The sequence below is a fragment of the Chrysemys picta genome, chromosome 18, assembly GCF_011386835.1.
Source record: "Chrysemys picta bellii isolate R12L10 chromosome 18, ASM1138683v2, whole genome shotgun sequence".
Taxonomy (NCBI): domain Eukaryota; kingdom Metazoa; phylum Chordata; order Testudines; family Emydidae; genus Chrysemys; species Chrysemys picta.
This window is the reverse complement of record NC_088808.1, coordinates 3,387,712-3,411,208: the sequence shown is the minus strand read 5'-3', so window position 1 is coordinate 3,411,208 and position 23,497 is coordinate 3,387,712. Positions and strand designations below refer to the sequence as shown.

The window sequence follows — 23,497 nt, the reverse complement described above, 5'->3', positions numbered from 1 at the left end:
AAACACCTTGAGGTTTCTGGTAGCAAAGTGCAGACAGAGACACCCCCCCATCCCACTATGGAGGATTCTGGGTAGTGCAGTCCAAGAGGCATTTCCTGTTCTTAGTAGTATTATAATTAGAACTACCACTAGAGGGCACTCCGTAGGCAGGTTACATGGGGTTTTCTAGTCCCTGTTAAACCCCTCAGCAGTGGGCAGAAGATACCCCCAAACAAGCTGCTCCAAGGGCCCTGGGTGTCTCTCTTCCCTTTTCTGCTGCACACCTGCCCCCTCAGACAGGGCGTGTGCCCACCTCTAGCGGCAGCATTCAGGGCTGAGCCCTGGGCTTGGTCAGCCCATCACAGCAATTCATCCCTATTAGGAACCACAAGGTGCTTCAGCTTCCATAGGAAGAGTGGCTTCCCCCAGTGGCATGGCAGCAGGGACCGGCTGGAGATGGGCTCATCCACCCTGCTGTATCTCTGTGTAGAAAGGAGAGCAACAAGCTCAGAGCTCGGGGAGCTGGCCAGAGCCACTGAAGGTCTCCTGGGAGGCATGGGGCAGGGAACGCCAGCCTGCAGGCTGTGGGGCGGCTAGCAGCTGGAGGTTCCCCAGGCCATGCGCAGTCCCCAGGAGGGTCAGCGATAAGAAAAGAAGGGAGTAAACTACCCCAAGCCTAACTCCATAGTCCCCAAATGAGAAGTGGGCAGACTCCGTTTCCCTGCATTTCCCCTCGACTACATTACTGCTCCCTGGCCTGCACCCCACCCGACCTCCCTCAGCCCCCCCATGAACCAGTGGACAGGGGTCAGATCGGGGCAGGTACCCTGGGCTGGGGTCTGCAGGGTGACTGGGCTGCGGCTGGAATCAGAGGGTGAGAAAGGACAGATGCTCTGAGTGGGGCAGTTTCCTTTACTGTCTGCTGGCACTGACCCAACGCCGGGCCTTGCCATGGCAATGAAATAAACAGGCATGCCAGGGAATCTGGGCCGGGCAAGGTGTGCCACCCTCAGGCTCTTGAGAGTGCCTTGGGGTGCCCCAGCCATCCTGCCGTCCCTCCCCCTCCTTTCCCCCTTGCCATGCAGCTACTGAGGCAGAGGGGGCAGAGCCAGCAGAAAAGCTGCCCGGCCCGGTTGACAGAGTCACCGAAAGATCGAATGGCCACCCTGGCCCCTGCCTCCAGACACACTCAGAGCAAATCTTCTGGGGTCGAAGGAGCTGTGGGGGCAGAGCACGGGGCACTGACCAGCCTGCAGCAGCCGCTGCTGAGGCCTGCACACCACCGCCTCCTGGGCAGCCAGGGGAGAGATCCTGCAGGTCTGCGAGCGCAGCGGACCTTGCCACGCACACCCACAGCACGGAGTGAGCCGTGAGAAACAGAGATCAACTGTGCGCGGGAGGGGGGACTGCCGTGCCCTAGGAGCAGCAGCTGTGGGGAGAAGGTGCTTATGGTGCCCCCTGCCCCGGCTCTCTGTTTTTTTATTTATTATTTTGTCTGTGTCTCCCCCTCTAAGCTGTGGTGATAGCTCGGCTAATGCACAGGGCTCACTGCCCCTGATGTGCCATAGGCTCCACCTGACCCAGGACCCTGGGAAATAGCCCCCAACCAGGAGGCCGTTGCTGATTAGCACAGTTGCCCACTAGTGGGCGCTCTCGCATTGAGCAAGCAGGACGGGGGTCTCTGACCCAGACCCAGCAGTTCTCCTGAGTGGCCTTTGGCACCGGGCTGGGGTTTGATCCATAGCCCATTGCAGCTCTTCTGAGCATGGGGCGGTGGGTGGGCAGCAGGGGGTTCAGGCCACAGCACTAGAGCCGGAGACTGTCCAGTCACAGCACTGCATGGGGCGCTCGGGTCCAGTCGGTCATGAGGAACCAGTCACCAGGCTGACCCCTGGCCCTCCCCTCTGCAGTGCTCCTAGCAACTTCCCTGGAGATCCCTGCTGGGACTGGCTGGGGATTCCCGCCTGCCCCCCAGGAAAGCAGGTGGCGTCGGAGCCACGCTGATCTCCCCAGGCATGCACAGAACGGGGGTGCTGGGCTGGAAACAACGGGACGACAGCGACTAGAGCAACCGCGTGGGCCAGACTGGGAGATCCTGAGAGGTGGCCTGGTAACTGCACAGGGAGCCCCATTGCCTGCAGCCAGCTGTGTCACAGCTGCAGCTCGGCTCAGGAGCGGACACCAGGGCCCTGCCCAGTTGGACAAGCTACAGCTCTCAGGCCAGGGTGGACCTTGTAACAAACCCCCAGTGTCGAGCAGTGCCGGGGGGCCATGGTTGTGCCTGGGCTCTCTGGTGGGACAGAGCGTGACCCCTCCTGCTCCAGGAGCCCAGACCCTATCACCGGAGCCACAGGCCAATGGCCAGTAGCTGCCTGTCTGAGGAGCACTCCTCACTTCGCCCAGAAGGGGGCAGCAGAGTCCCACCAGCCCCAGCTGGCTCCCTGCAGGCTCTCACCAGACTGAGCCAGGCATCTCCTGGGGAAGCCGGCACTGTGACACCAGGACCATTCTCAGCACAGCTGGGCCCCTTCTGCCAGATTCCTACCCCCAGCGGGCAGAGCTGCTCCTGGGCGGGCTGGCTGGCGAAGGGGGGGCCCTGGAGCGAACAGGCTGCTTCTCCTGAACCCCTGCGGCAACCAGGCCCATGCTCACCCTCTGGCCTGAGCTGCCCAGAACACAGGCTGAGTCTGAATGGATGGAGATCCCCCAGAGAGCCCAGCACTGCCCCAGCCCAGAGGGGTCCATCTGCCTGCCAGCCCTCAGGCTCTCTGCTCTGCTCTGAGCCAACCCAGAGGAGCCGAGGGCTGCAGGCCTGGGACCCCTCCCCACTGCCCTCTGGACAGGCAGCTCCATGGCTGTTCCCCACGCTGACAGGGCCCCAGGAGAGCTCACCAGGACGGCTGGAGCAGGGGCAGCATCTCAGCACTAAACCTCTGGGGATTAACCTGAGAGAGGCCCGGAGTGAGTCATCAGCTGGCAGCTCCCAGCGGGACGTGCCCCCAGGGGAGAGCGCTGCGAAGGGCTCCCAGCCCCTGCCCAAAACTTTGCCAAGGGCAGGTTCTTTCCTGTAAGTATTTGTTGTGCAACAGAAAACAGCACCCAGCAACTGCCGCACTCCGCTGTGATGGGTGCAGGGCAAGTTCTCCAATGGAGCTCTGCCGGTGCCCCTCAGTCCCTACCCGCAGCCCCTGCTAGCCCAGCCCTGAGCTCCCCCCTACCAGCTCTGCCAATGCCCCTCACTCCCGACCTGCAGCCCCTGCTAGCCCAGCCCTGAGCTCCTCCCTCTCAGCTCTGCTGGTGCCCCTCAATCCCGACCCGCAGCCCCTGCTAGCTGAACCCTGAGCTCCCCCCCAGTCCTGACTGTTAGGATATAGATATTCAGGCCTGTCTGTAAAGGCCTATACTTTAAGAATTTAGGTGTATTCTTATCACTTAGCTAGTTATAGAGGTATAAAAGAAAGAATCAGAATCACTGTCTGCCGGTTTAAGGGCCTTTTCTCACTGTGACAGTCTGAGGCCCTGTTCTTAGGCTAAGGCCTTTGGCTAAGGAGCAGAGGCAGCCATAAACTGAGAAGTGAACGGTCACATCCTCACATTCCAGACTAGTCACATGGAAATAAGGTGCTATTGGGCTGTTCGGAACACAATCCTGTCCTGATATTCCTGTCACCTCCAGAGAAAGGGAAGAGCCTAGAAGATGTAAAAGGAAACTTAGGTTGATAGCATCCTGTCTGGTAAGAACCTTTATGTCTGTATAGATGTAGTTGTGAAATCCTCACTTCTGTATTGTTTTGTATGTTTATTTGCATGGTTTCTGTCTGCTGTATAATTAATTTTGTTGGGTGTAAACTAATTAAGGTCGTGGAATATAATTGGTTAAATAACCATGTTACAATGTGTTAGGATTGGTTAGTTAAATTTCAGTAAAATGATTGGTTAAGGGATAGCTAAGCAGAACTCAAGTTTTACTATGTAGTCTGCAGTCAATCAGGAAGTAAGGGGGGGGGGAATGGGATCAGGGAATGGGGGTGGGGAAATTGGAATCCTGTTTTGCTAAGGAGGGAATGGGAACAGGGATGGCTCTGTGGTGTCAGAGCTGGGAAGGGGGACACTGAGGAAGGAAACTGGAATCATGCTTGCTGAACGTTCACCTCAATAAACATTGAATTGTTTGTGCCTTTGGACTTCGGGTATTGTTGCTCTCTGTTCATGCGAGAAGGACCAGGGAAGTGACAGGGTGAAGGAATAAGCCCCCTAACAATGACCCGCAGCCCCTGCTAGCCCAGCCCTGCGCTCCCCCTCCCAGCTCTGCTGGTGCCCCTCAATCCCAACCCGCAGCCTCTGCTAGCCAAGCCCTGAGCTCCCCCCAGCTCTGCTGATGCCCCTCACTCCCCACCTCTATTCTATCTGGGGCAAGAGGGAAGATTTCTTTGAACATGCTGTTTCCTTCTACTCATCTAGCAGTTTTCAGAGTAGCAGCCGTGTTAGTCTGTATCCGCAAAAAGAACAGGAGTACTTGTGGCACCTTAGAGACTAACAAATTTATTAGCGCATAAGCTTTCGTGGACTACAGCCCACTTCTTCAGATGCATATAGAGTGAAACATATATTGAGGAGATATATATACACACATACAGACCTGTTCATGCTCTCTGTATGTGTGTATATATATCTCCTCAATATATGTTTCACTCTATATGCATCCAAAGAAGTGGGCTGTAGTCCACGAAAGCTTATGCTCTAATAAATTTGTTAGTCTCTAAGGTGCCACAAGTCCTCCTGTTCATCTAGCAGTGAAGTCATAAGATACTGCTGACATCACCCTCATTTCCATGGCAATACACTGATGGCACCCACCGAGAGTGGGCCTTGGGTGCAGGATGAGAGCCGGGAAGGGAGGGGGAAGCCACCTGCGACAATCCAGCGGGGAATCCAAAAGGCTCCACCACAGGAGGTGCTTTGGCACCAGGCTAAGCTGCGCAGTTGCAGGGCTCAGGGCCTCAGCGCGGAGCTGCCCCGGACTTGCCACGGCCGGGCGGAGGCGCCTCTCCCCCGGCCCCAAGCTGCTGCGGCGAGAGAGGGCTGGGGGGAGTTCTCTCTCCCCACCATAGCCCCTGGGCAGCCTGTACCCCAAACCCCTCATCCCTGGCCCCACCCCACACACCCCACACCCCAACCCTCTGCCCCAGCCCTGAGCCCCCTCCAACACTCCAAACCCCTCATCCCCACCCACACCACATGAATTTTGTTCTGTGCACCAATATGAAGGTGATGTGTCCCCTGCACAGGTCACGGAGGAGCACTTCTGCAGGGCACAGTGGCAGGGCTGTACCTGCCCCTGCAACACTGAGCGGGGAGTCCCGGGTGGGTGCAGCAGGGGGGCTGCCAGGGGCACCTCCCCACAGGCACGTACGCTGTGTGAGCACAGGACTGAACATTAAACATCCGGATGGGGAGGAAGCTGTCGAGGGGCGGGGATCAGACGGTGCTGCCAGAGGAGCCAGACAATGACATCATTGGCAGAGTCACCCTTCCCTGTGGGGCGAGGGCTCAGCTCCCCCGTGCCAGGCACCATCGATCTGCTGGGGAGATGGGGCTCCAGGCTGGGGTCTCTGGTTTCCCGGAGCTAGGAGGGGATCCCCACCTGTCTTGCAGAGGCACTGGTAGCACTGATGCTGGGGGCGGAGGGGCTGGGTCTTATGAGCCCAGGGCTGGACATTGGGGCAGAATTTGCACTGGGCTGCCTGGAGGGGGCACCAAAAACACACCCCAAACCAGCCCAATCTGGAGGAGAGGCACAGCAGCTCCGTGAATGCTGCCCGCTCACCCCACCGGCACCACAGCGGAACCCAAGCTGCCATCTGCCATGCTGAGGCTTGGAGCGTAGCAGGACAACCTCAGCCCTGCAGTGGGGGTGGGAGTTTGGGGATGCTGGTGGCGGGTCCTACAGTGCCTGGGCTCTGGAGACAGCTGGGCTGGGGCCTGGCACTCGGGCTCAGCGAGTGACTTGTCCTCCATGGGCAGGGTGGGCACAGGATGAGGATTGGCGGATGGGCACACAGCACCCCCAGCGGCTGGGTTGCAGGGACACAGGCCTGTCAGCCCGGTGGCAGAAGCCTCAGTGCTTGGGGCCCCATGCCAACCTCCCCAGCTGTGCCCCCCGTAACCCCCGCGGCCAGGGACTGGATCTGCCCAGGGCCATGCAGATGAGGAAGGCATTAGTCCGGCCTCCCCCATTCTCTCTCTGGCTCCAGGCCTGTATCCCCGGGGCACAGAGGGACTCCTCCATGGGGGAGAGGAGGTCAGACCCTGCCGAGATAGCCGTCAGCCCTCCTGACAGCAGGACATCCCCAGCAAGGGAGGGCACCCCCAGCTCCTCCCCACCGCGAGGGAGAGCAGCCTGGCAAGGGGAGGGAGCGGGGGGCTCTGGCTCACGTACCTTCCTGTGCCCAGAGAAGAGGAGGCCGAGCTGGTGGATGGAGCCCCCGTTCTTGGTGAGCTCCTTCTTGAGGGTCCTGGGCGAGGGCAGTGCCCAGCGGGTCTGGGGGCTCTGGATGTCCAGGCAGTTGAGGGTGGTGTCGGAGGTGAAGCAGTGGCCCTTCGTCTCCTGCAGCAGGCTGCCCTCGCTGTGTGTGCGGCGCCGCAGGGAGCCCTGCACTGTCAGGGTGTAGGTCGGCTCGCAGCCCGATGGCTCAATCATGCTGCAGCGCTTCCCCTCGCTCCTCTCCAGATAGAGCTGGTCACTGTCCTCCTCGTCCTCGTCCTCGTCTTCCTCCTCATCCTCCTCGTCCGTCAGGCCGTCCGCCGTGCTGTCCAGCCGCAACTCCGGGATCACAAAGGCCGGGCTGGAGCCAGGCTGCTCCTCCACACACTCGGCTGCAATCACCACCTTCTCCTCCTGCAGTGGGGCCCCCAGGGCAGCCTCCTTCAACGCCCCCTCTGGTGCCCCTTCTGCGTCCGGGCAGGCATCGCCCCCTGCCACCTTCTCCTCCTCAGAGGGCATCACCCTCAGCTCCTCAGTGTCCGTCTCAAGCATCTGCCAGGGAAAGACAGGACAAAAGGGGGGAAACAATAAGCCAAGGGGAGTCAGGGACATCCCCCAGGTCAGTGCGCCAAGGGGAGCCAGCAACATCCCCCAGTGTCCCGGGGGAGGGGTCGTACCGAGGTCTCTCGATTTCTAATCCCCCAATATGTTGATTCAGCCCCACTGCTAGGTCATTGCCCACAACGGGCTGGGCCAGGCCGCAGCTCTTCCAGCTCTGGAGTGGGGCATGCTGCCCTCTGCTGGTGTCGGGGGAGGCAGCACTGGGCAATGTCCTTCCAGCCCCAACCACCGACCCACAGAACGAGGGGCCATGATGCTTTAGTATCCTCATTACAGCCGGGCCCGGGCCTCCCAAGCCCGTCCCTGCCGAGGGCTCTCAGAGCAGTGCCAAGGAGGAGGGGCAGACGATGGCAGGACTGCATCATATAAGAACATAAGAAAGGCCGTACTGGGTCAGGCCAAAGGTCCATCTAGCCCAGTATCCTGTCTACCGATAGTGGCCAATGCCAGGTGCCCCAGAGGGAGTGAACCTAACAGGCAATGATCAAGTGATCTCTCTCCTGCCATCCATCTCCATCCTCTGACAAACAGAGGCGAGGGACACCATTCCTTACCCAGGCCTGGACTACCTACACGCCCCCTCAGCCTCAGCACCAGGCACAAGCCAGGGACCTCTGCTGGCAGCCTGCATGGCCCGGTAGCCCTCATGAAGACACGGCTCTGGAGGGACCCTTGCAGAGCCCACCCAGAACCCAGGGCTTCCCATCAGCCCCAGTCTGTGCCCACTGACCATCCTCCCAGTCTGTCCCATGAGCCCCACCTCGCCATAGGGCTTGGGCTGCTTGCAAGTGGGGCACCCTCTGTTGCGTGGCAGGGTCCGCCTGACTCAGAGTTCTCTGACGGGTCCCCACGGAGTGCCAGGAGCAGCTATGTCGCCAGCAGGGCTGCTGCTCCGAGCTCGGAGAGCTCTGGCATGGCAGCCCCACTTGGAGAGCTGAAGACACCGGCAGCCACAGACCCTGGGGTGGTGGGGACGAGGCACTGAGAGTGCACGAGGCCAGGCCAGGCTGGCTCGGCACATTCTGGCTACGGGCACCCGGCACAGGTTCCAGACACAGATGGGCTCAGCCAGAGCCCGTGACCAACAGGCACCGTCCTTACCCTGCATGGCACCCCAGCACCCGCTGTGGCTTGGCTCAGCCTCCCGGAGATCCGGCAGAGCTGGCCTGGCTCTCCGAGCACCAGGGGCCAGGCTGCAGCAGGGAGAAGCAGGCAGTGAAACCAGACACACTCGTCTGGCAGCTCCTGCCCCTCCTGCGCCACAGGAACAAAAAGCAAAGGGGAAGTGCCGGCCCCTGTTCATCTGCTGATTGCCCAAGGCTCAGCCTAGCCTGGGCCTGCACTTACAGCCTGCCTTGGGCTGGCCACATGCCACTCACTCAGGGCTCCCAGATCCCAGCCCCCTGCTGCCTGGTGCTCCTCTTGCTCTGGGGTTCCCACCCCCCTGCAGCACCGTGGGGCTCTCATGAGCCAGGCCCCAGAAAAACATGGGATCTTTTCAAATGGTCATTGTCAGGTTTGTTCTTCACCTTCTGGTGTTTGAGCCTCGGCCGTCCCCAGTTCTGCAGCCAGCAGGGCCAGTCACGGGCTCTCTTTCCCACGGGGAAGGTGAGATTCTCAGGGAACCACAGCTCGGAGCTGGGCTTTGAGACAAACACCCCATAGAGTGAGACCTGTGATCACATCAAGAGAGCAGGCAGCACCGAGGTCACTTGCTGCTGCTGCTGCTGGCTGGCTCTGAGCCAGGGCCCAGCACTCGTGGGCCAGCTGGTGCCACCTTGCCTGGGCATAGCACTGCTCCAGGATGGTCCGGGATGAGGCATGGCTTGGGAAAGGGCACAGCTTACCCCCTAGCAGCCTGCAGGCACTAAGAAATCCTCTCTCCTTGGGGCACGCAGCTGGGCGAGTCTGCTGGGAGCCCCCGGTATCAAAGCAACTGGGCGGGAAGAGGTGGGGCAGGGGTGGGTGGGAGTGGGGCCTGGGGCGAAGCGGGAGGTTGAGCACCCTTGGGACCTGGAGGAAGCCGGCGCCTGTGACTGGGAGGAGTGGAAGATACGCTGGAGGGTAGGGACAGGATACAGAGGGACCAGACAAATTAGAGGATTGGGCCAAAATAAATCTGATGAGGTTCAACAAGGACAAGTGCAGAGTCCTGCACTTACCAGAAGGGGGGGGCAAGTGGGGCAATTTGTCCCAGGCCCCGCAGGGGCCCCCACGAGAATGTCGGAAGCTGCCCGCCCGCCTCTGCCTTCCCCCATCCCCCGGCGCCTCAGCACGCCGCGTCCAGGAGTGGCCCCGGACAGCGCTGCAGCGGCCTGGCTCGGAGTCGTGTGGTAAGGGGGCGGGGCTGCGAGCTCCGGCGGGCCGAGCGGCGGGAGAGGGGGTAAGCGGCATGGAAAGCCCCTCTGATCCAGGCACCCCCCCAGCCCTGACCCCCATCTCCGAGCCCAGCCCCTCTGAGCCGGGTACCTCCCGACCCTAGCCCCCCACAACCCTGACCCCCAGCTCCGAGCCCAGCCCCTCTGAGCCGGGCACCTCCCGACCCCCAGCTCTGAGCCCACCCCTCTGAGCCGGGCACCCCCCGACCCCATCCCCCCACAGCCCTAACCCCCAGCTCCGAGCCCAGCCCCTCTGAACCGATCACCCCCCGACCCAGAGCCCAGCTCCCCACCCAGCCCTGGGCAACAGTAGCGCCACCCCCAGGCAGCGTCAGCCCATTGGCACCAACCATCACAATCACCCAGCGACAGCACATTATGTAATTGCAAATGTATACATACCATTAAAGCATTTATTGTTTTTAAATAATGTATTTCGTGTATTTTCAAATTATTAACAAATATTTTTTGAATGTATTTCACTGGTTATTTTTTACATTTCCAAATACATGTTACTAGAGTATTGCAACATTTTTTTATGGAAGGGGCCCCCGAAATTGCTTTGCCCCAGGCCCCCTGAATCCTCTGGGCGGCCTTGGCACTTAGGACTGAAGATTCCCATGCACTGGTACAGACTAGGGACCGAGTGGCTAGACAGCAGTTCTGCAGAAAAGGACCTAGGGGTTACAGTGGACGAGAAGCTGGATATGAGTCAACAGTGTGCCCTTGTTGCCAAGAAGGTTAACGGCATTTTGGGCTGTATATGTAGGAGCATTGCCAGCAGATCGAGGGACGTGATCATTCCCCTCTATTCGACATTGGTGAGGCCTCATCTGGAGTACTGTGTCCAGTTTTGGGCCCCACACTACAAGAAGGATGTGGAAAAATTGGAAAGAGTCCAGCGGAGGGCAACAAAAATGATTAGGGGGCTGGAGCACATGACTTATGAGGAGAGGCTGAGGGAACTGTGATTGTTTAGTCTGCAGAAGAGAAGAATGAGGGGGGATTGGATAGCTGCTTTCAACTACCTGAAAGGGGGTTCCAAAGAGGATGGATCTAGACTGTTCTCAGTGGAACCAGATGAGAGAACAAGGAATAATGGTCTTAAGTTGCAGTGGGGGAGGTTTAGGTTGGAAATTAGGAAATACTATTTCACTAGGAGGGTGGTGAAGCACTGGAATGGGTTACCTAGGGAGGCTGTGGAATCTCCTTCCTTAGAGGTTTTTAAGGTCAGGCTTGACAAAGCCCTGGCTAGGATGATTTAGCTGGGGATTGGTCCTGCTTTGAGCAGGTGGTTGGACTAGATGACCTCTTGAGGTCCCTTCCAACCCTGATACTCTATGATTCTATGACTGTGCTAGAAGCTGGTGCAAGTTTGCCAGGTCTCGGAGCGGCTCATCAGACCATGGGCTGGGCCTGTGTTTAACGTGGCTCCAGCCCAGCTCCACTAGCTTTTCTCTTTTCCCAATCAGCGCAGTTATCACCACTTTCAATCTCATCTAGCACCCTGTGCACCGGGGCTTTCCTGACACAAGCTCTCTGCAGCCAAAAGCAACAGGAGGACGAGCTGTTGTCCCAATGAAAGCTTTAATTCATACTTGACATTTAAAAGACTTTCACTGACTTTCCTTCTTTTTCCCGACCCCATGAGGACAGGTGTGTGCTCGGGTGGGACTGTCTGCTGTATCACGTGTCTCCATCACGCACCCCTGAGTCCTACCATGTATTACAATCAGGATAGGACAATAACAGGTGTGTGTCTACACACATACACACACATCCCTCTGTCTGAAGCGCTATGTCCTTTCACAGCTGTTTCACAGGGACTCCAGTGAGCATGTGTGTGAACAGCCTCGTTTTCCACTTGGCTCCCCGGTGCTACAGCCCCAGGCAATGCTGAAGAGCCCTGGCTAGGCCCAGGGGTGCCCTGCTGCTCTCCCGCTCTCTCTTTGGGCAGCAGGGGGCAGAGGTGAAGCAGAGGCTGGGCCGTAAGGTCTCCTGCTCTCAGAAGAGGACGACAACCACCTGCGAGAGGCGACTCTCCCAGGGAAGTTTGCCGATTTACTCCTTTGCTTCATAAAGTCAAGAACAAGGTAGTTCTGAAACCAAATGCCAAGCAGCAGCAATTCCCTCAGTGCGGGCACTCCCAGCCCTGGGGAAATCATTTACCTCTCCCTGCAGAGCTAACGAACCACCGGCTAAGTGCTCCTTCCGCCCACAGATCCAGTTTGTATAGATTATCGCTCACCATCAGATTTCACATGCAACAATAAAACTGCTGCCAGTCCTGGGCAATGCCACAGGGGGCCCTGGGCACCGCACAGACAGCAGGCTCTGTCCTAGAACAACCAGGTCTTCTAGGAACTTTGGGGCCCTTTCCTGCACCCCACATGCCAGACTCAGTGCACCCTGGAGACATCTTGCAGTCAAGGGACCCAGAGCCCTAGAGATTCCTACACCTGCGGGAAGCTTGGGGAATTCCCGAATGGCACCAAGCTTCACTAGTCCCTGACTGGTTTTAGAATGGCTGCCCCCTTAGTGGCAGATTGCAGTGATAGAGCAACACCTGGGACACGGGGGAACAGGTGACATGGGACGGACCAATCCTGAAAGGACAGATGTTCTTAGAGCCCAGCCCGTAGTCATAAGGTCTGGTTTTCAGGGGGACTCTGGGGAGCAAAGTGTTACTAGGCATAAGCGAGAGATTCCCCAACTGCCTAGCCTACGTTCCCCCAAAGGACATCTAGAGCTTGCCAGTCATAGAACTTTTTATTACCTTTTGAAACTTAAGATTGCAACTCATTTGTGTACCTATGTTTACTTGCTTTAACCTCGTAAATAACACTCTGGTTTCCTTTTCCTAGTCATAAAGCTTTAGATAGTTTATTACAGGATTGGCCACAAGCCTTGTCTTTGATGTGAGATGTAAGATACCCCAGCTCAGTTTAAGTGACTGGTCCTTTGGGTCTGGGAGTAACCTGAATGTTGCTGTGATTGGTGGGGTAAGGGCCCATCTATCACAAAGGCAGGCTCCCCTGGCTGGTGTGACAGATCAGGGTACCCAAGGGGATTGTCTGTGACCCCACCTTTCAGCTGTTACGTGCTTGGGGAGTTTACCAGTTGGATAATTGGTTGGAACTCACGGCTAGGGTGGGGTTTTTGACCTGGTTCCTGCCAGTTTGCTCTGAGCTTGGTACTCACGCTTCTGAGTCACTGCAGGCAGCGGGTACAGGAGCGCCGGTCAATAACTGCCCCATGCAGCAAGCCAGCCGAAGGCCTCGCTCATGTGTGCAAGGAAGGGCAGTTAGGAATAGACTGGCCTGACACCTCTGGAGCCCGAAATCCTCTCTTTATCCAGAACAGGTACACTGCCGGCCTGCATCTCCCCAGACCAGGGCAGCCTGATTCTCCAATGAGAGGGGAGCTGAATAGACACACCCACCCACTCCTTGGCCTCTCTGCTGCAGCTGGCAAACATGGGATGTGTGTAGACATAGCTAGACCAAAGTCAGCTCAAGTAACAATCACAGTGAAGCAGCAGCATCAAGGGCAGCTGTATGGACTAACCCCGCCGACCCAGGATCCTGGGTACATGTGTGAGTGGCCTGTGCTGCTGCTGCGGCTTCACTACTCTTGTTGTTCACACTAGCTGGATCACAACTAGCTGGGGTCTGTCTACACATGCTGCAGTCACACCCCAGACCCAGGCCCCCAGACAACTGTCATGACATTCAGATTTCGAATAGTACTGATCTGCAGTCAAACCAGAGACTTGGAGCTAAAATGCTCCATACTCTCAGTTCCACGAGCCATTTCACACCCCCAGGACAATTTCTTGTACAAATGTTGGATGTTTCCAAACTTGCTGTGTGGTGCTCATCCTACCTAGTGTGCCCAGCAATCACACTAGCTTGGGCATTATTTATATCACATTCATTAGTATTATCATTTCATGAAATAATGATGGGAAAACCTACACAGGTGACTTGTTCTAGTGCACCCTGATTCGCAGCAATCCCCGTATCAGTCTCTGCTCGCGCCTGAAGGCTGCCTATCAGATCAATCCTTACATTTAATATTGTTGGATGCCCGCATCAGATAAGGGCTAACAGGAAATGAACAAGCTCCTTTAAGATGAGAAACATTTTTGGATTAAATTAAATCTGTGCAAATTCAATCAAAGGGTCTGCTGTGAGCAGGATATGAACAGACGCCCCTCTCCAGAGCCACACGGCAGGTTTTCCATCTCCAGACTGTTCAGTGCGAGCTCCAGCCATGGTGTTCACTGCACAGTGGGAGGTCAGCACCCGAGGAGAGGCCTGCTGGAATGGAACCGATTTGTGAGAGCAAGAGCAGAGCAGAGGATGGCTCAGAGGTAGCAGAGATCTCTGGAGAAGGGGCAGCCCTGAGCTCACCTGGCTCTGTGTGCACCAAACTGAAAGGAAACTTTATTGGCCCCAAACAAAACACGCAGAGGCCTGGGCAGCTCAGGGACTCCTGAAAAGATAACAGACGCAGAATTTCTCTCTGGTCACTGGGCTCAAATCAGCAGCTGAAAGTCAGCCCCGTCTGTCGGGTGCCTGTGTGAAATTCAGAGATTCTGAGGCCAGAGGGGCCAATGTGATCTCGCCCCCTGTGTGACACAGGCCAGAGAATTGCCCCACAATAATTTCTAGAGCAGAAAAACTTTCAGTCTTGATTTCAGAATGTCAGTGATGGAGAATCCACCGCAACCCTTGGAAAACTGATCCAGTGGTTAATTACTCTAACTGTTAAAAAATTACACCTTAGTTCCAATCTGAATTTATCTAGCTTCAGCGTTCAGCCAATGGCTCATGTTAGACCTTTCTCTGCTAGACAGAAGAGCCCATAATGAAATATTTGTTCCCCATGTAGGTACTTCTAGAGTGTGATCAAATCACCCCTTAACCTTCTCTTTGTTAAGCTAAATCGATTGAGCTCCTTGAGTCTCTCTCTATAAGGCAGGTTTTCTAATCCTTTCATTATTCTCATGGTTCTTCTCTGAACCCTCTCCAACATTTCACTATCCTTCTCGAATCGTGGACACCAGAACTGGACACAGATTCCAGCAGCAGTCAAAACACCTCTTGACTCCTACTCAAGATTTCCCTGTTTATGCATCCCAGGATCGCATTAGCCCTTTTGGACACAGCATCGCACTGGAAGATGATTATTCACCACAATGCCCAAATCTTTTTCAGAGTCCCTGCTTCCCAGCAGAGCCCCCCATTCTCGAAGTATGGCTGACATCCTTTGTTCCTAGACAGACACATTTGCATTTAGCTGCATTACAATGCATACTGTTTGCTTGCACCCAGTTTGCCAAGTGATCCAGATTGCTTGGTATCAGTCACCCGTTCTCTTCATAACCATGCCCCCAATTTTTGTGTCATCTGCAGACTTTATCCATGATGATTTTATGTTGTATTCCAGGTCATTTACAACAGTGGTTCTCAACCAGGGGTACGTGTACACACAGGTCTTTCAAGGGATACATCAACTCATTGAGATATTTGCTTGGTTTTACAATAGGCTACATAAAAAGCATTAGCCAAGTCAGTACAAACGAAAATTTCATACAATGACTTGTTTATACTGTTCTATGTACTATACACTGAAATGTAAGTATGATATTTATATTCCAATTGATTTATTTTATAATGATTTGGTAAAAATGAGAAAGTCGGCAAATATTCAGTATTAGTGTGGCTGTGACACTTTTGTATTTTTATGTCTGATGCTGTAAGCAAGTCGTTTTTAAGTGAGGTGAAACTTGGGATACGTGAGACAAATCAGCCTCCAGTGCACAGTCGTCTGGAAAGGCTGAGAGCCACTGATTTATAAATACGTTAAATAGCGTGGGGCCAGGAACTGGTACCTGCAGGACCCCACTAGAAACACCCCTACTCAATGATGATTCCCTGTTTATAATTATATTTTGAGACCCATTAATTAGCCAATTTATAATCCATTTACTATGTAAATTTTATATCATTCGAATTATGTCATGCGGTACTAAGTCAGTGCCTTACAGAAGTGTCAATTACATCCACACTATTACTTTTATCAACCAAGCTTGTAAGCTCATAGAAAAAAAGGATGACAAGTTAGTTGGATTTGATCTATTTTCCATAAATCATGTTGATTGGCATTAATTATATTACCCTCTGCAAATAAGTGACCTCCTCTGAGGTGCTCCCTTGTGGCAACCCTGCAAGTGGCCCTCACCTCAGTTTCCCTCTTGGGTTCCCAGGAAGTCCATACCAGCTTATTCTCTAGTTCATCAACAGTTTATTAACCAAAACACAGTACCAAAGTCCCAAACCAACTGTCCCATCAACCTGTGCAAGTCAGTTTTAAAACCCAGGCTTCAGTCCCACCATTCTGGTGTCTTGCATCAGACCTGGACTCTTTAACAGTCGTCCTCTGACCCCCCCACCAGAACAGCCACCCTAGGCTTTCCTTCCGGGGCACAACCCTGCTCTTCCCAGCCGGAGCGCCCACAGCCTCTCTCTCATGGTTCCTCTAGGACCCAGCTCTCTGGCAAGGAGACGCCAGGGGGTCAGCCCCTCTGCAGCTGCCTTCCTGCAGCCCTCTCCAGCCCTCCGGCCCTGGCTCTCTGGCCTGGGGACTCCAGCCAGCACCGCCTTACAGCTCTCCTGCCTTCAGCCGTCTCCCAGGAACCGTCTTCTCTCTGTGGCAGCTCTCATCTCCTGCTCTTCCTGACTGAACCACTGGATCTCACCTGGCCTCCTCTAGTCCCCCACCCTCTTCACTGGCCCAGCTGACAGCACCTGGACTGGAATAGGCCAGCTGAGCCCAGGTTCCTCTAATGGGCCAACTACCCTGTTACTCTCCTTTCATTCTTTATTGATTGATGTCAGACTGACAGGCCTATAACTACCCGGGTTACCCCATTTACCCTTTTAAATATTGGCACGATATTCGCTTTCTTCCCGTCCTCTGGCACTTCCCAGGGTTCCAAGGCTTATTGAAAATCCACAGCACCACAACTCTGGGGTGCAAGTTATCCAGAGCTGTGATTTAAAGAGGAGGGCTTGCCACCCAAACTGGCATCTCATCAGTGGGCAGGAAAGTGCCCCTGCCAGGCCCAGGGTTGCACTGGCACAGGGAGGGGGAAAGGGAGACAGCAAAGGGGACATGACAGGGATTTCTACTGCAGAAACCTGCCGGAGCTACACAGGTCAACAGCAGCACCTGGCCCCCCTCTTCCCAGGCCAAGGGGGCACCTGGCCCCCACCAATCTCTGCAATAAATTCCAACAGGAGAGGTCTCCCTCCTCCCTCTGCTCGTTGTGTGCACTGAACATTGGCCCTGGGATTGTAACTGGGCCAGCACGAGGGGGTTGTTTGTGTGCTGTCTCCGTAGCCTGGCTAGCGGGGGCAACCAGGACAGGATGCTGAAAGGGATGTTGGGCGTCTCGGCTCCCCCCGGCTGCTCACCTGGAGGGGACTGCCATCCAGGCACTGGATGCCACTGGGATGGGCTGCCCCTGTGCAGGGCCAGAGTGGGAGACTCACCTGCGCAGAGGCCAGCATGAGGCGCTGGCCCCATTCACGGGGGGGAATCTCACAGCAACTCTGCTTAACTATTGAACCTAGGCAGCACTGAGCCTATTGACCTGGCGAAGAACAAGAAATGTATCAGCAACACCAGCCTGTGCTGTAGAATCGATTGTCCAATCGGCTCGGGGGGTGCGAGGACAGTGGGTGCCATTGCAACCGTCTGGATCTTGAAAAGCAAACAAAACCAAAAGCCAGCCTTGCTTGAAATGTCTCCGAGCCCTGGAAGGAGACAAAGGCCTTTGCAGAAGGAAATGATCCTATGTCAGCAGCCTGGAATAATCCCATTACCCCATTACTGTCATCCCCAATTGATAGCTCTGGATAAACTAAGTCTTAATAGGGTATCACGCAGCCCTCACTGCTGCAGTGACCACACCACATGTCCATAAAAGGACCAGGCTCCGCACGCTCTAGAAACGAACTGTAAACAATCTTGTTTGTTCAACTCCGGAATAATATATAGTGATGGCATCTTGGAGACGGCAGCAGCCAAACAGCAACGACAGACCTTCCCTGAGCGCTCAGCCCGCCAGAGCTTCCCAGGCCCCCGAGAGACAGTCGCTGGCAGTCAGATCGCAAGCTGGGAGGGGGGGCAGTGTGCATAGCCGGGTGTCTGTGTCAGGGAGAGGGACCGAGGGTGCGAAAGCTGCAATGGTTTATGACACGAGCCCTTGTTGCCTGCACTCCACTCCTCACCTCCTGGAAAGAGGGGCTTGCCTTGGATTTCTCTGGGTAGATCAGGGGGCTGGATGCTCATCAACCGAAGACCCATGACAGCCAGCGCCATGCAGAGAACAGGCACAGAGCTTCTGCTGAGCTCTGCCGCCTTCCTGCACGGCCGCCCGCCTGTCCTGCCATGCCGGGGGCACCGTGCAAATGCTGTCCCATGGGGGGCGGGGGAGGCTGGTGATGTAATGCGAACGACTAGATTAAAACCAGCAAGCTCGTGGCACTTGCGCGCTTGGCTGCCTTGGAGCGCGCTCCCTGCCAGGTCAGTGTGCTAACCCCAGCAATCTCGCCTTTCGCAGCTCGCAGGGCAGGCATGGCGCCGCTCGGCTCAGCCCGCTGAGCTCTCAGCCATTTCCTGTCGCCATGTTACTCTTCGGTAGCCATGGCAACTGGTTTTAATCGGCGAACTCTCACGAACTCTCACCTGGCGCCCGTGCCCGGGGAGCAGCCAGGCTCCAAGCCGCGTGGCCTGGGTGCCCATCGCCTGCGCTCTCACGGCACTGATCCATCTGGGGAGACGATCACAAGGGCAGCATATTCCAGACTAGACAGGCTCCTCTCCCAAAACTGCAACCCCCCACTGCTACCCAGGAGATGGAGCGTCCCAGACAGCCTTGAAAACAAGCAACTGGGGGAGGGTAGCCCCGTGAACTGGGTAACCTTCTTGGAGAATCCCAGAACAGGATGCACATGCCCACAAATCATGCTGCTGGAGTTCACAGGGCATGCAGGCTGTCCCCAAAGCAGAGGAATTCACCCAAGCAGGCAAGACTGTGTCGGCCTTCTGAAAGCGTCAGGACACATCAGAGCAGGGTACAAACACCCTCCCAGCACAGAGCAGAGCAGGGGGGCAGCTCTAACTGCGTGCAGCACGTTCCTAGCAATCAGAGAAACACACGAAGAAGAAGAAATCTCCCCATGTGCAGTCACCTATAGTCACAGCACTGAGCCCGCCCTCCCCAAACCGCTGGCTTCATACACACCGCCAAGAAAATGGATTATTGGCCCCAGCTACATTTTCCCTGTGTCCAACTCCTCCCCCCCCCCTCTCTCCCCGCTGAGATTCGGGAGTTTGTTGAAGTGGTCAGTTTAAAGCTGGCTGCTAGATCACACACCCATTTGATAAATGTCTGCAAAAGCAGCGAGCGAGCGGCAGCGCCACTTTCAACAGGAAGCCCATTGTCTGCAGCTCACATTGTAAATGCTGCTTTTGCCACAGGATGGTTTCTTCAAAGGGCCCTGCTGGAACAGCCCAGCACTTGAGGGGAAACTGCAAACAGGCACACTCCCTACAAACCCCAGCTCATTTCTCCCATTAATGCCATCGCGGTTTTTTTAAATCCTGTGAAAGAAGATCTCATTCAGCATCACTTTGCAAGGTTACAAAGCAATGGTGAAACAGAACAGATTCCCCCATCAGAGACCAAAGCCAGAACGGGAGCAGGGAGTCCTGGAAACTGAAGAGACACCTTTTGATTTAAAAGGACATTTCTGCTCCACACTCTGGGTACATGCAGCCTCTTCAGACACTTCAAGCCCCAGCCAGTTCACAACAGATCAAAGGCACAGACCACACACCACAAAACTTTCAGTGAAACACATACCAAGTCTGTTCTCTCAGTGAGGAGCTGAATCCCAGTTAGCAGCATCCACGTCTACCTGCAACAATACCCAACCTGCAGCTCCGCCCGCTGCATGAGAACTAGCAGCGCCCGTGCCCTATATACGTCCACATCAGAGCTTCAGTGGGATGCTAGCGCAGCAGCCAGCCTCTGCTTCTGCAGTTATTAATGTCCATGTCAAATGCTAGCTGAAGACGCACCAGCCTCTCCCCAGACAGCGCGCTCCTTTGTGCCCATTGTTCTATTGAGGGCGCTGCTGGAGCTCCCCAGGGGCACCATTACCTGCTGAGAAAAGGCAGGTGGGTGACCACGGTGCCACCAGGCAAATCTATAGATCAGATTTAAACTCCTGGCATCAGCTTTTCCAGCTTGCCCTGTCCTCAGGCGACACTAAGCAAGAGACCAGTTGTAATGCTTCCTGCAAATAGAAACTCTGCCGCTATGTTTCCAAACTACTTTCTACTGGAAAATATGTGATGTCCTTAACCCCAGCAGTCCCTGCACTGTGCAACTGCCGCCCGAGCCAGCACCGTTCCCGAGGGAATCCACAAGCGACGAAGGGAGAAAAGAGCTGCAGTGCCAAGGACGTTCGCATTTGCTGTGGTTTAATGGGCCCCAGAGCCACAGCTGCCAGACAAGGCGCCTGTTTCCCCTCTGCTGGCAGGGCCCAGTCCCCTTCTACTCCACACACCCGTCCACATGCCCAGGTACACACGCAGGTGCACCCCCCAAATCCTGCTAGAACTGCCACTCTGAGCACTCCCAGAGCACAAGCACAGGGAGTGGCACTGGTGCTGTGCATCGGCGCTCACTGGAGTTGGCACCTTGCTAGTGCTCCTCCATAGCCTTCTGCATGACCGTTATTGCTGGCTGGCTGGGCAGGCGGAGAAAGCAGGTGGAGGCAGTGGGTGATAGTGATCTGAGCAGAGCCCTCCCCCTCCCGCTCCCCTGCCAGGCCCTGCTGCTAAGTGCTCTTCAGGTTTGGTTAACAGCAAGGCCAGATTTCAGATGCCTCTGCTAAATCTCCCTCCCCCGGCATTCTGTGGAATTGACTTGGACAGGCACCTTGCACTCCAGGCTGTGGGCTGAGACCACAGCTATCAACAGGCCACTCCACTTCAGCTGTTTACCCAGCACTCGGCACAAGAGCCACGATTACCATTAGCTCCTTGCTCCTCCCTGGCTGAGCGGATTACACCAGGCGCTCAGCTATCATGGAGCCAGACTTGAACGTAGATCCATTTCCAGCCTTGGAAAGGGGCAGAGCTGGGCGTGCTTGAAACTCAGCCCAGTACACAGACCTCAGCCTGTGCATATAACACCCCCACCCCCCAGCACACCCAAAGAGAGACGGCGGGGATGGTCCATGCATGAAATGCCTCACTGCCAAGCCTGGTCCAGCACCTCACATGCAGCTCTGGCTTCCTCTTGTTAGCAACGGGAAATCTCATTAGCTCAATAAGCCGGGTGTCTGCCAGCCGGTGCAAAGCGCCATGCACCCAGTCACACACACTCCCTGACATCCGACGGGCATGGGCTAAGGGCGGAATCTGGCCCCAGGGCAGGTGCACCCTGAGCTGTACCTGGGTCCTGCATGGTCCTGGCACTGAGGCACCAAGCGATTTGAAGTCTCGCTGCAGCCAGTGGGAGCTGCTCCCATTCACACTGGATTGCTGTCCCAGGTTCCTTGTGATCCATAGGTAGGGAACCCAGAGCCAAGCTCAGGGCTGTGCTGCAGTGTCCACAGTGCTTGGTGAAATGTATGTGCTTGTGAAATGGAAATGACTGTTCTTTCCCCTTGAAAGGTTCTTTTCCCTGTATTTAGAAAGTTTCATTCCGTTATAAATATGTCTGTTTACCTGGGTTTGGAATAAAAGTCTATTTATGGAAACTTAATTCATCTTTATTAGTTCACACCATATGCTGGCTGGGGCTGACATCATTCACAGATAGTAGCCAGAGGTGCATTTGCAATGTTATATTACTACACACACCACACTCATTACAAGGTTCATACTGGGGTGCAAAAACAATGCCAGGCAGAGCATGCTACAGCAACACACGTTACTGCGGCTCGCTATTAAAATGGTCTTTCAAAGCCTCCCTGAGCCATAATGCTCCCTGTTGAGCTCTTCTTCTAGCCCTGCTATCTGGCTGCTCAAAATCAGCAGCCAGCTGTTCCACTTCCGCCCTCCACCCCGGCAGAAACGTCCCCCCCTTTGCTTCACAGATGTTATGAGGCACACAACAGGCAGCTATAACCATTGGGATATTTTTTTTTCACTGAGGTCTAATCTTGTGAGTAGACAGTGCCAGTGGCCTTTCACAAGGAATTCAATCATCATTCTGCACCTGCTCACCCTGGATTTGAAGCTCTCCTAGCCGCTGTCAAGGTGGCGGTGTAGGACTTTGTGAGCCACAGGAGTCAGGAGTAGGCCGGGTCTCCCAGGATCACTACTGGCATTTCAACATCTCCAATGATGATCCTCTGGTCTGAAAAGAAGGTCCCTGCTTGCAGCTTTCTGCACAGACCTGTGTTCTCAAACATGTGTCCATCAGGCACCTTCCCTGACCATCCCACGTTGATGTCAGTAAAACATCCCTGGTGATCCACCAACGCTTGCATTACCACAGAGAAGTGGCCCTTTCTGTTGATTACTCTGTGGCGAGATGGTCTGGTGCAAAAGTAGAGATGTGTGTGACGTCTATTGCCCCACTGCTGCAAACCCATCCATTATGTCCTGCACGTTGCCCAGACTCACAGTCCTTCGTAGCAGGACGTGATTAATAGCCCTGCACCCTAACGGTGGATTTCCCAACTCCAAATTGATTCCCGACTGATTGGGAGCAATCTGGTGTTGCAAGCTTCCACACAGTGATCACCACTCGCTTCTCCACTGTCAGTACAGCTCTCACTTTGGTGTCACTGGGCCAGAGGGCTGGGGCGAGTTCAGCACATACACATCCGGAAATGTTGTCTTGCGCATCTAAAAGTTCTGCAGCCACTGCTTGTTACCCCAAACCTGCATAATGATGTGATCCCACCGGTCAGTGCTCATTTCTCAGGCCTAAGCCAGCAATCCCCCGTCCATGAATGCCAACAGCAACCTTGAATTGTTTCTTTCAGGGACCTTTCAAGCCGGCCTCCAAGGAATCGTCAGGTTCCCTGCGGCTCCTCTGGCGGCTCTGCAAATCCTGCAGGGTCAGGTGCCCCATGCTCGCGACACATCACAACAGTGCGCGGCTGTGCAGGATCCAGGCTTTGCACATCGACGGCAGATGGGCGGGTTTGCAGGGCTTTTGAAACGAGGCGCGAGACATAATGGGACAGATAAAATTATGGGATGGAGAAAACTGCATCAAGGGATGTTGAAACCATGTTCCCAGTCACCCCTGCGCAACTTGCAGGCATTGCAAACCCTTCCCAAAGCACTGCGCTAGATGGTGGCAAGTTGCACAGTGGGACAGCTGCCATGGTGCACTGCTCTCTGCACTGATGCTAGCGCTGCTAGCGAGGGCACATGGAGCGGAGTGTGGACATGCCGTGGCTGTACGTCAACGTAACTCAGGTCAACTTAATTTTGTCGTGTAGACTTGGGCTGTGTCAATCAGCAGACAGGAGAGGGCCGTGAAGCGCTGAGCTCCAACAGAAGGGGTCCGTTCTGCCTGACAAGGAAGGCCTATTGACACCAGGTGGACTAGAGTGAAACGTCGAGGAGGACAAAATACTTCGTTGTTTACTTCTAACCCCCCTCAAAAAAGATGAGTCTTGCAAGTGGATTCCTCCCATCAGCTGAGTTTGCAGCTCAAAGCATAAGGGGGAAAGGGAATAAAAACCCCCAACAAGAGGCAACTGGATCTTATCGCTGCTTGGACTCTGGGGGGCAAGGTCTGTGCATAAGCAAAGGATCCCAAGAGCTTAGCCTGGGTTAGCTCTAAAGGACATCTAGAGCTTGCTTATTATAGAAACTTCTGTTACCTTTGGAAACTGTAGATAGTAACTCATTTGTACATGCACATTTACCTGCTTTAACCTCATAAATAACTCTTTCCTTTTCCTATTTATAAATCTGTATG

At 55.2% G+C, this 23,497-nt stretch overlaps 1 protein-coding gene across 18 annotated transcripts in view; it reads right to left on the bottom strand.

Moving 5' to 3' along the window:
* RGS3 (regulator of G protein signaling 3) overlaps nucleotides 1-23,497 on the bottom strand; it is a 204,835-nt gene that overhangs the window by 16,669 nt on the left and 164,669 nt on the right. For 17 of the 18 annotated variants that reach the window (XM_065572233.1, XM_065572234.1, XM_065572232.1 and 14 more), the window contains one exon: nucleotides 6,419-7,015. In XM_065572233.1, the coding sequence (XP_065428305.1) occupies nucleotides 6,419-7,015 (597 nt within the window). Of the gene's footprint in view, nucleotides 1-6,418; nucleotides 7,016-8,185; nucleotides 8,335-23,497 lie in introns of those variants that run through there. The other variant, XM_042843468.2, reaches the window with a different exon arrangement.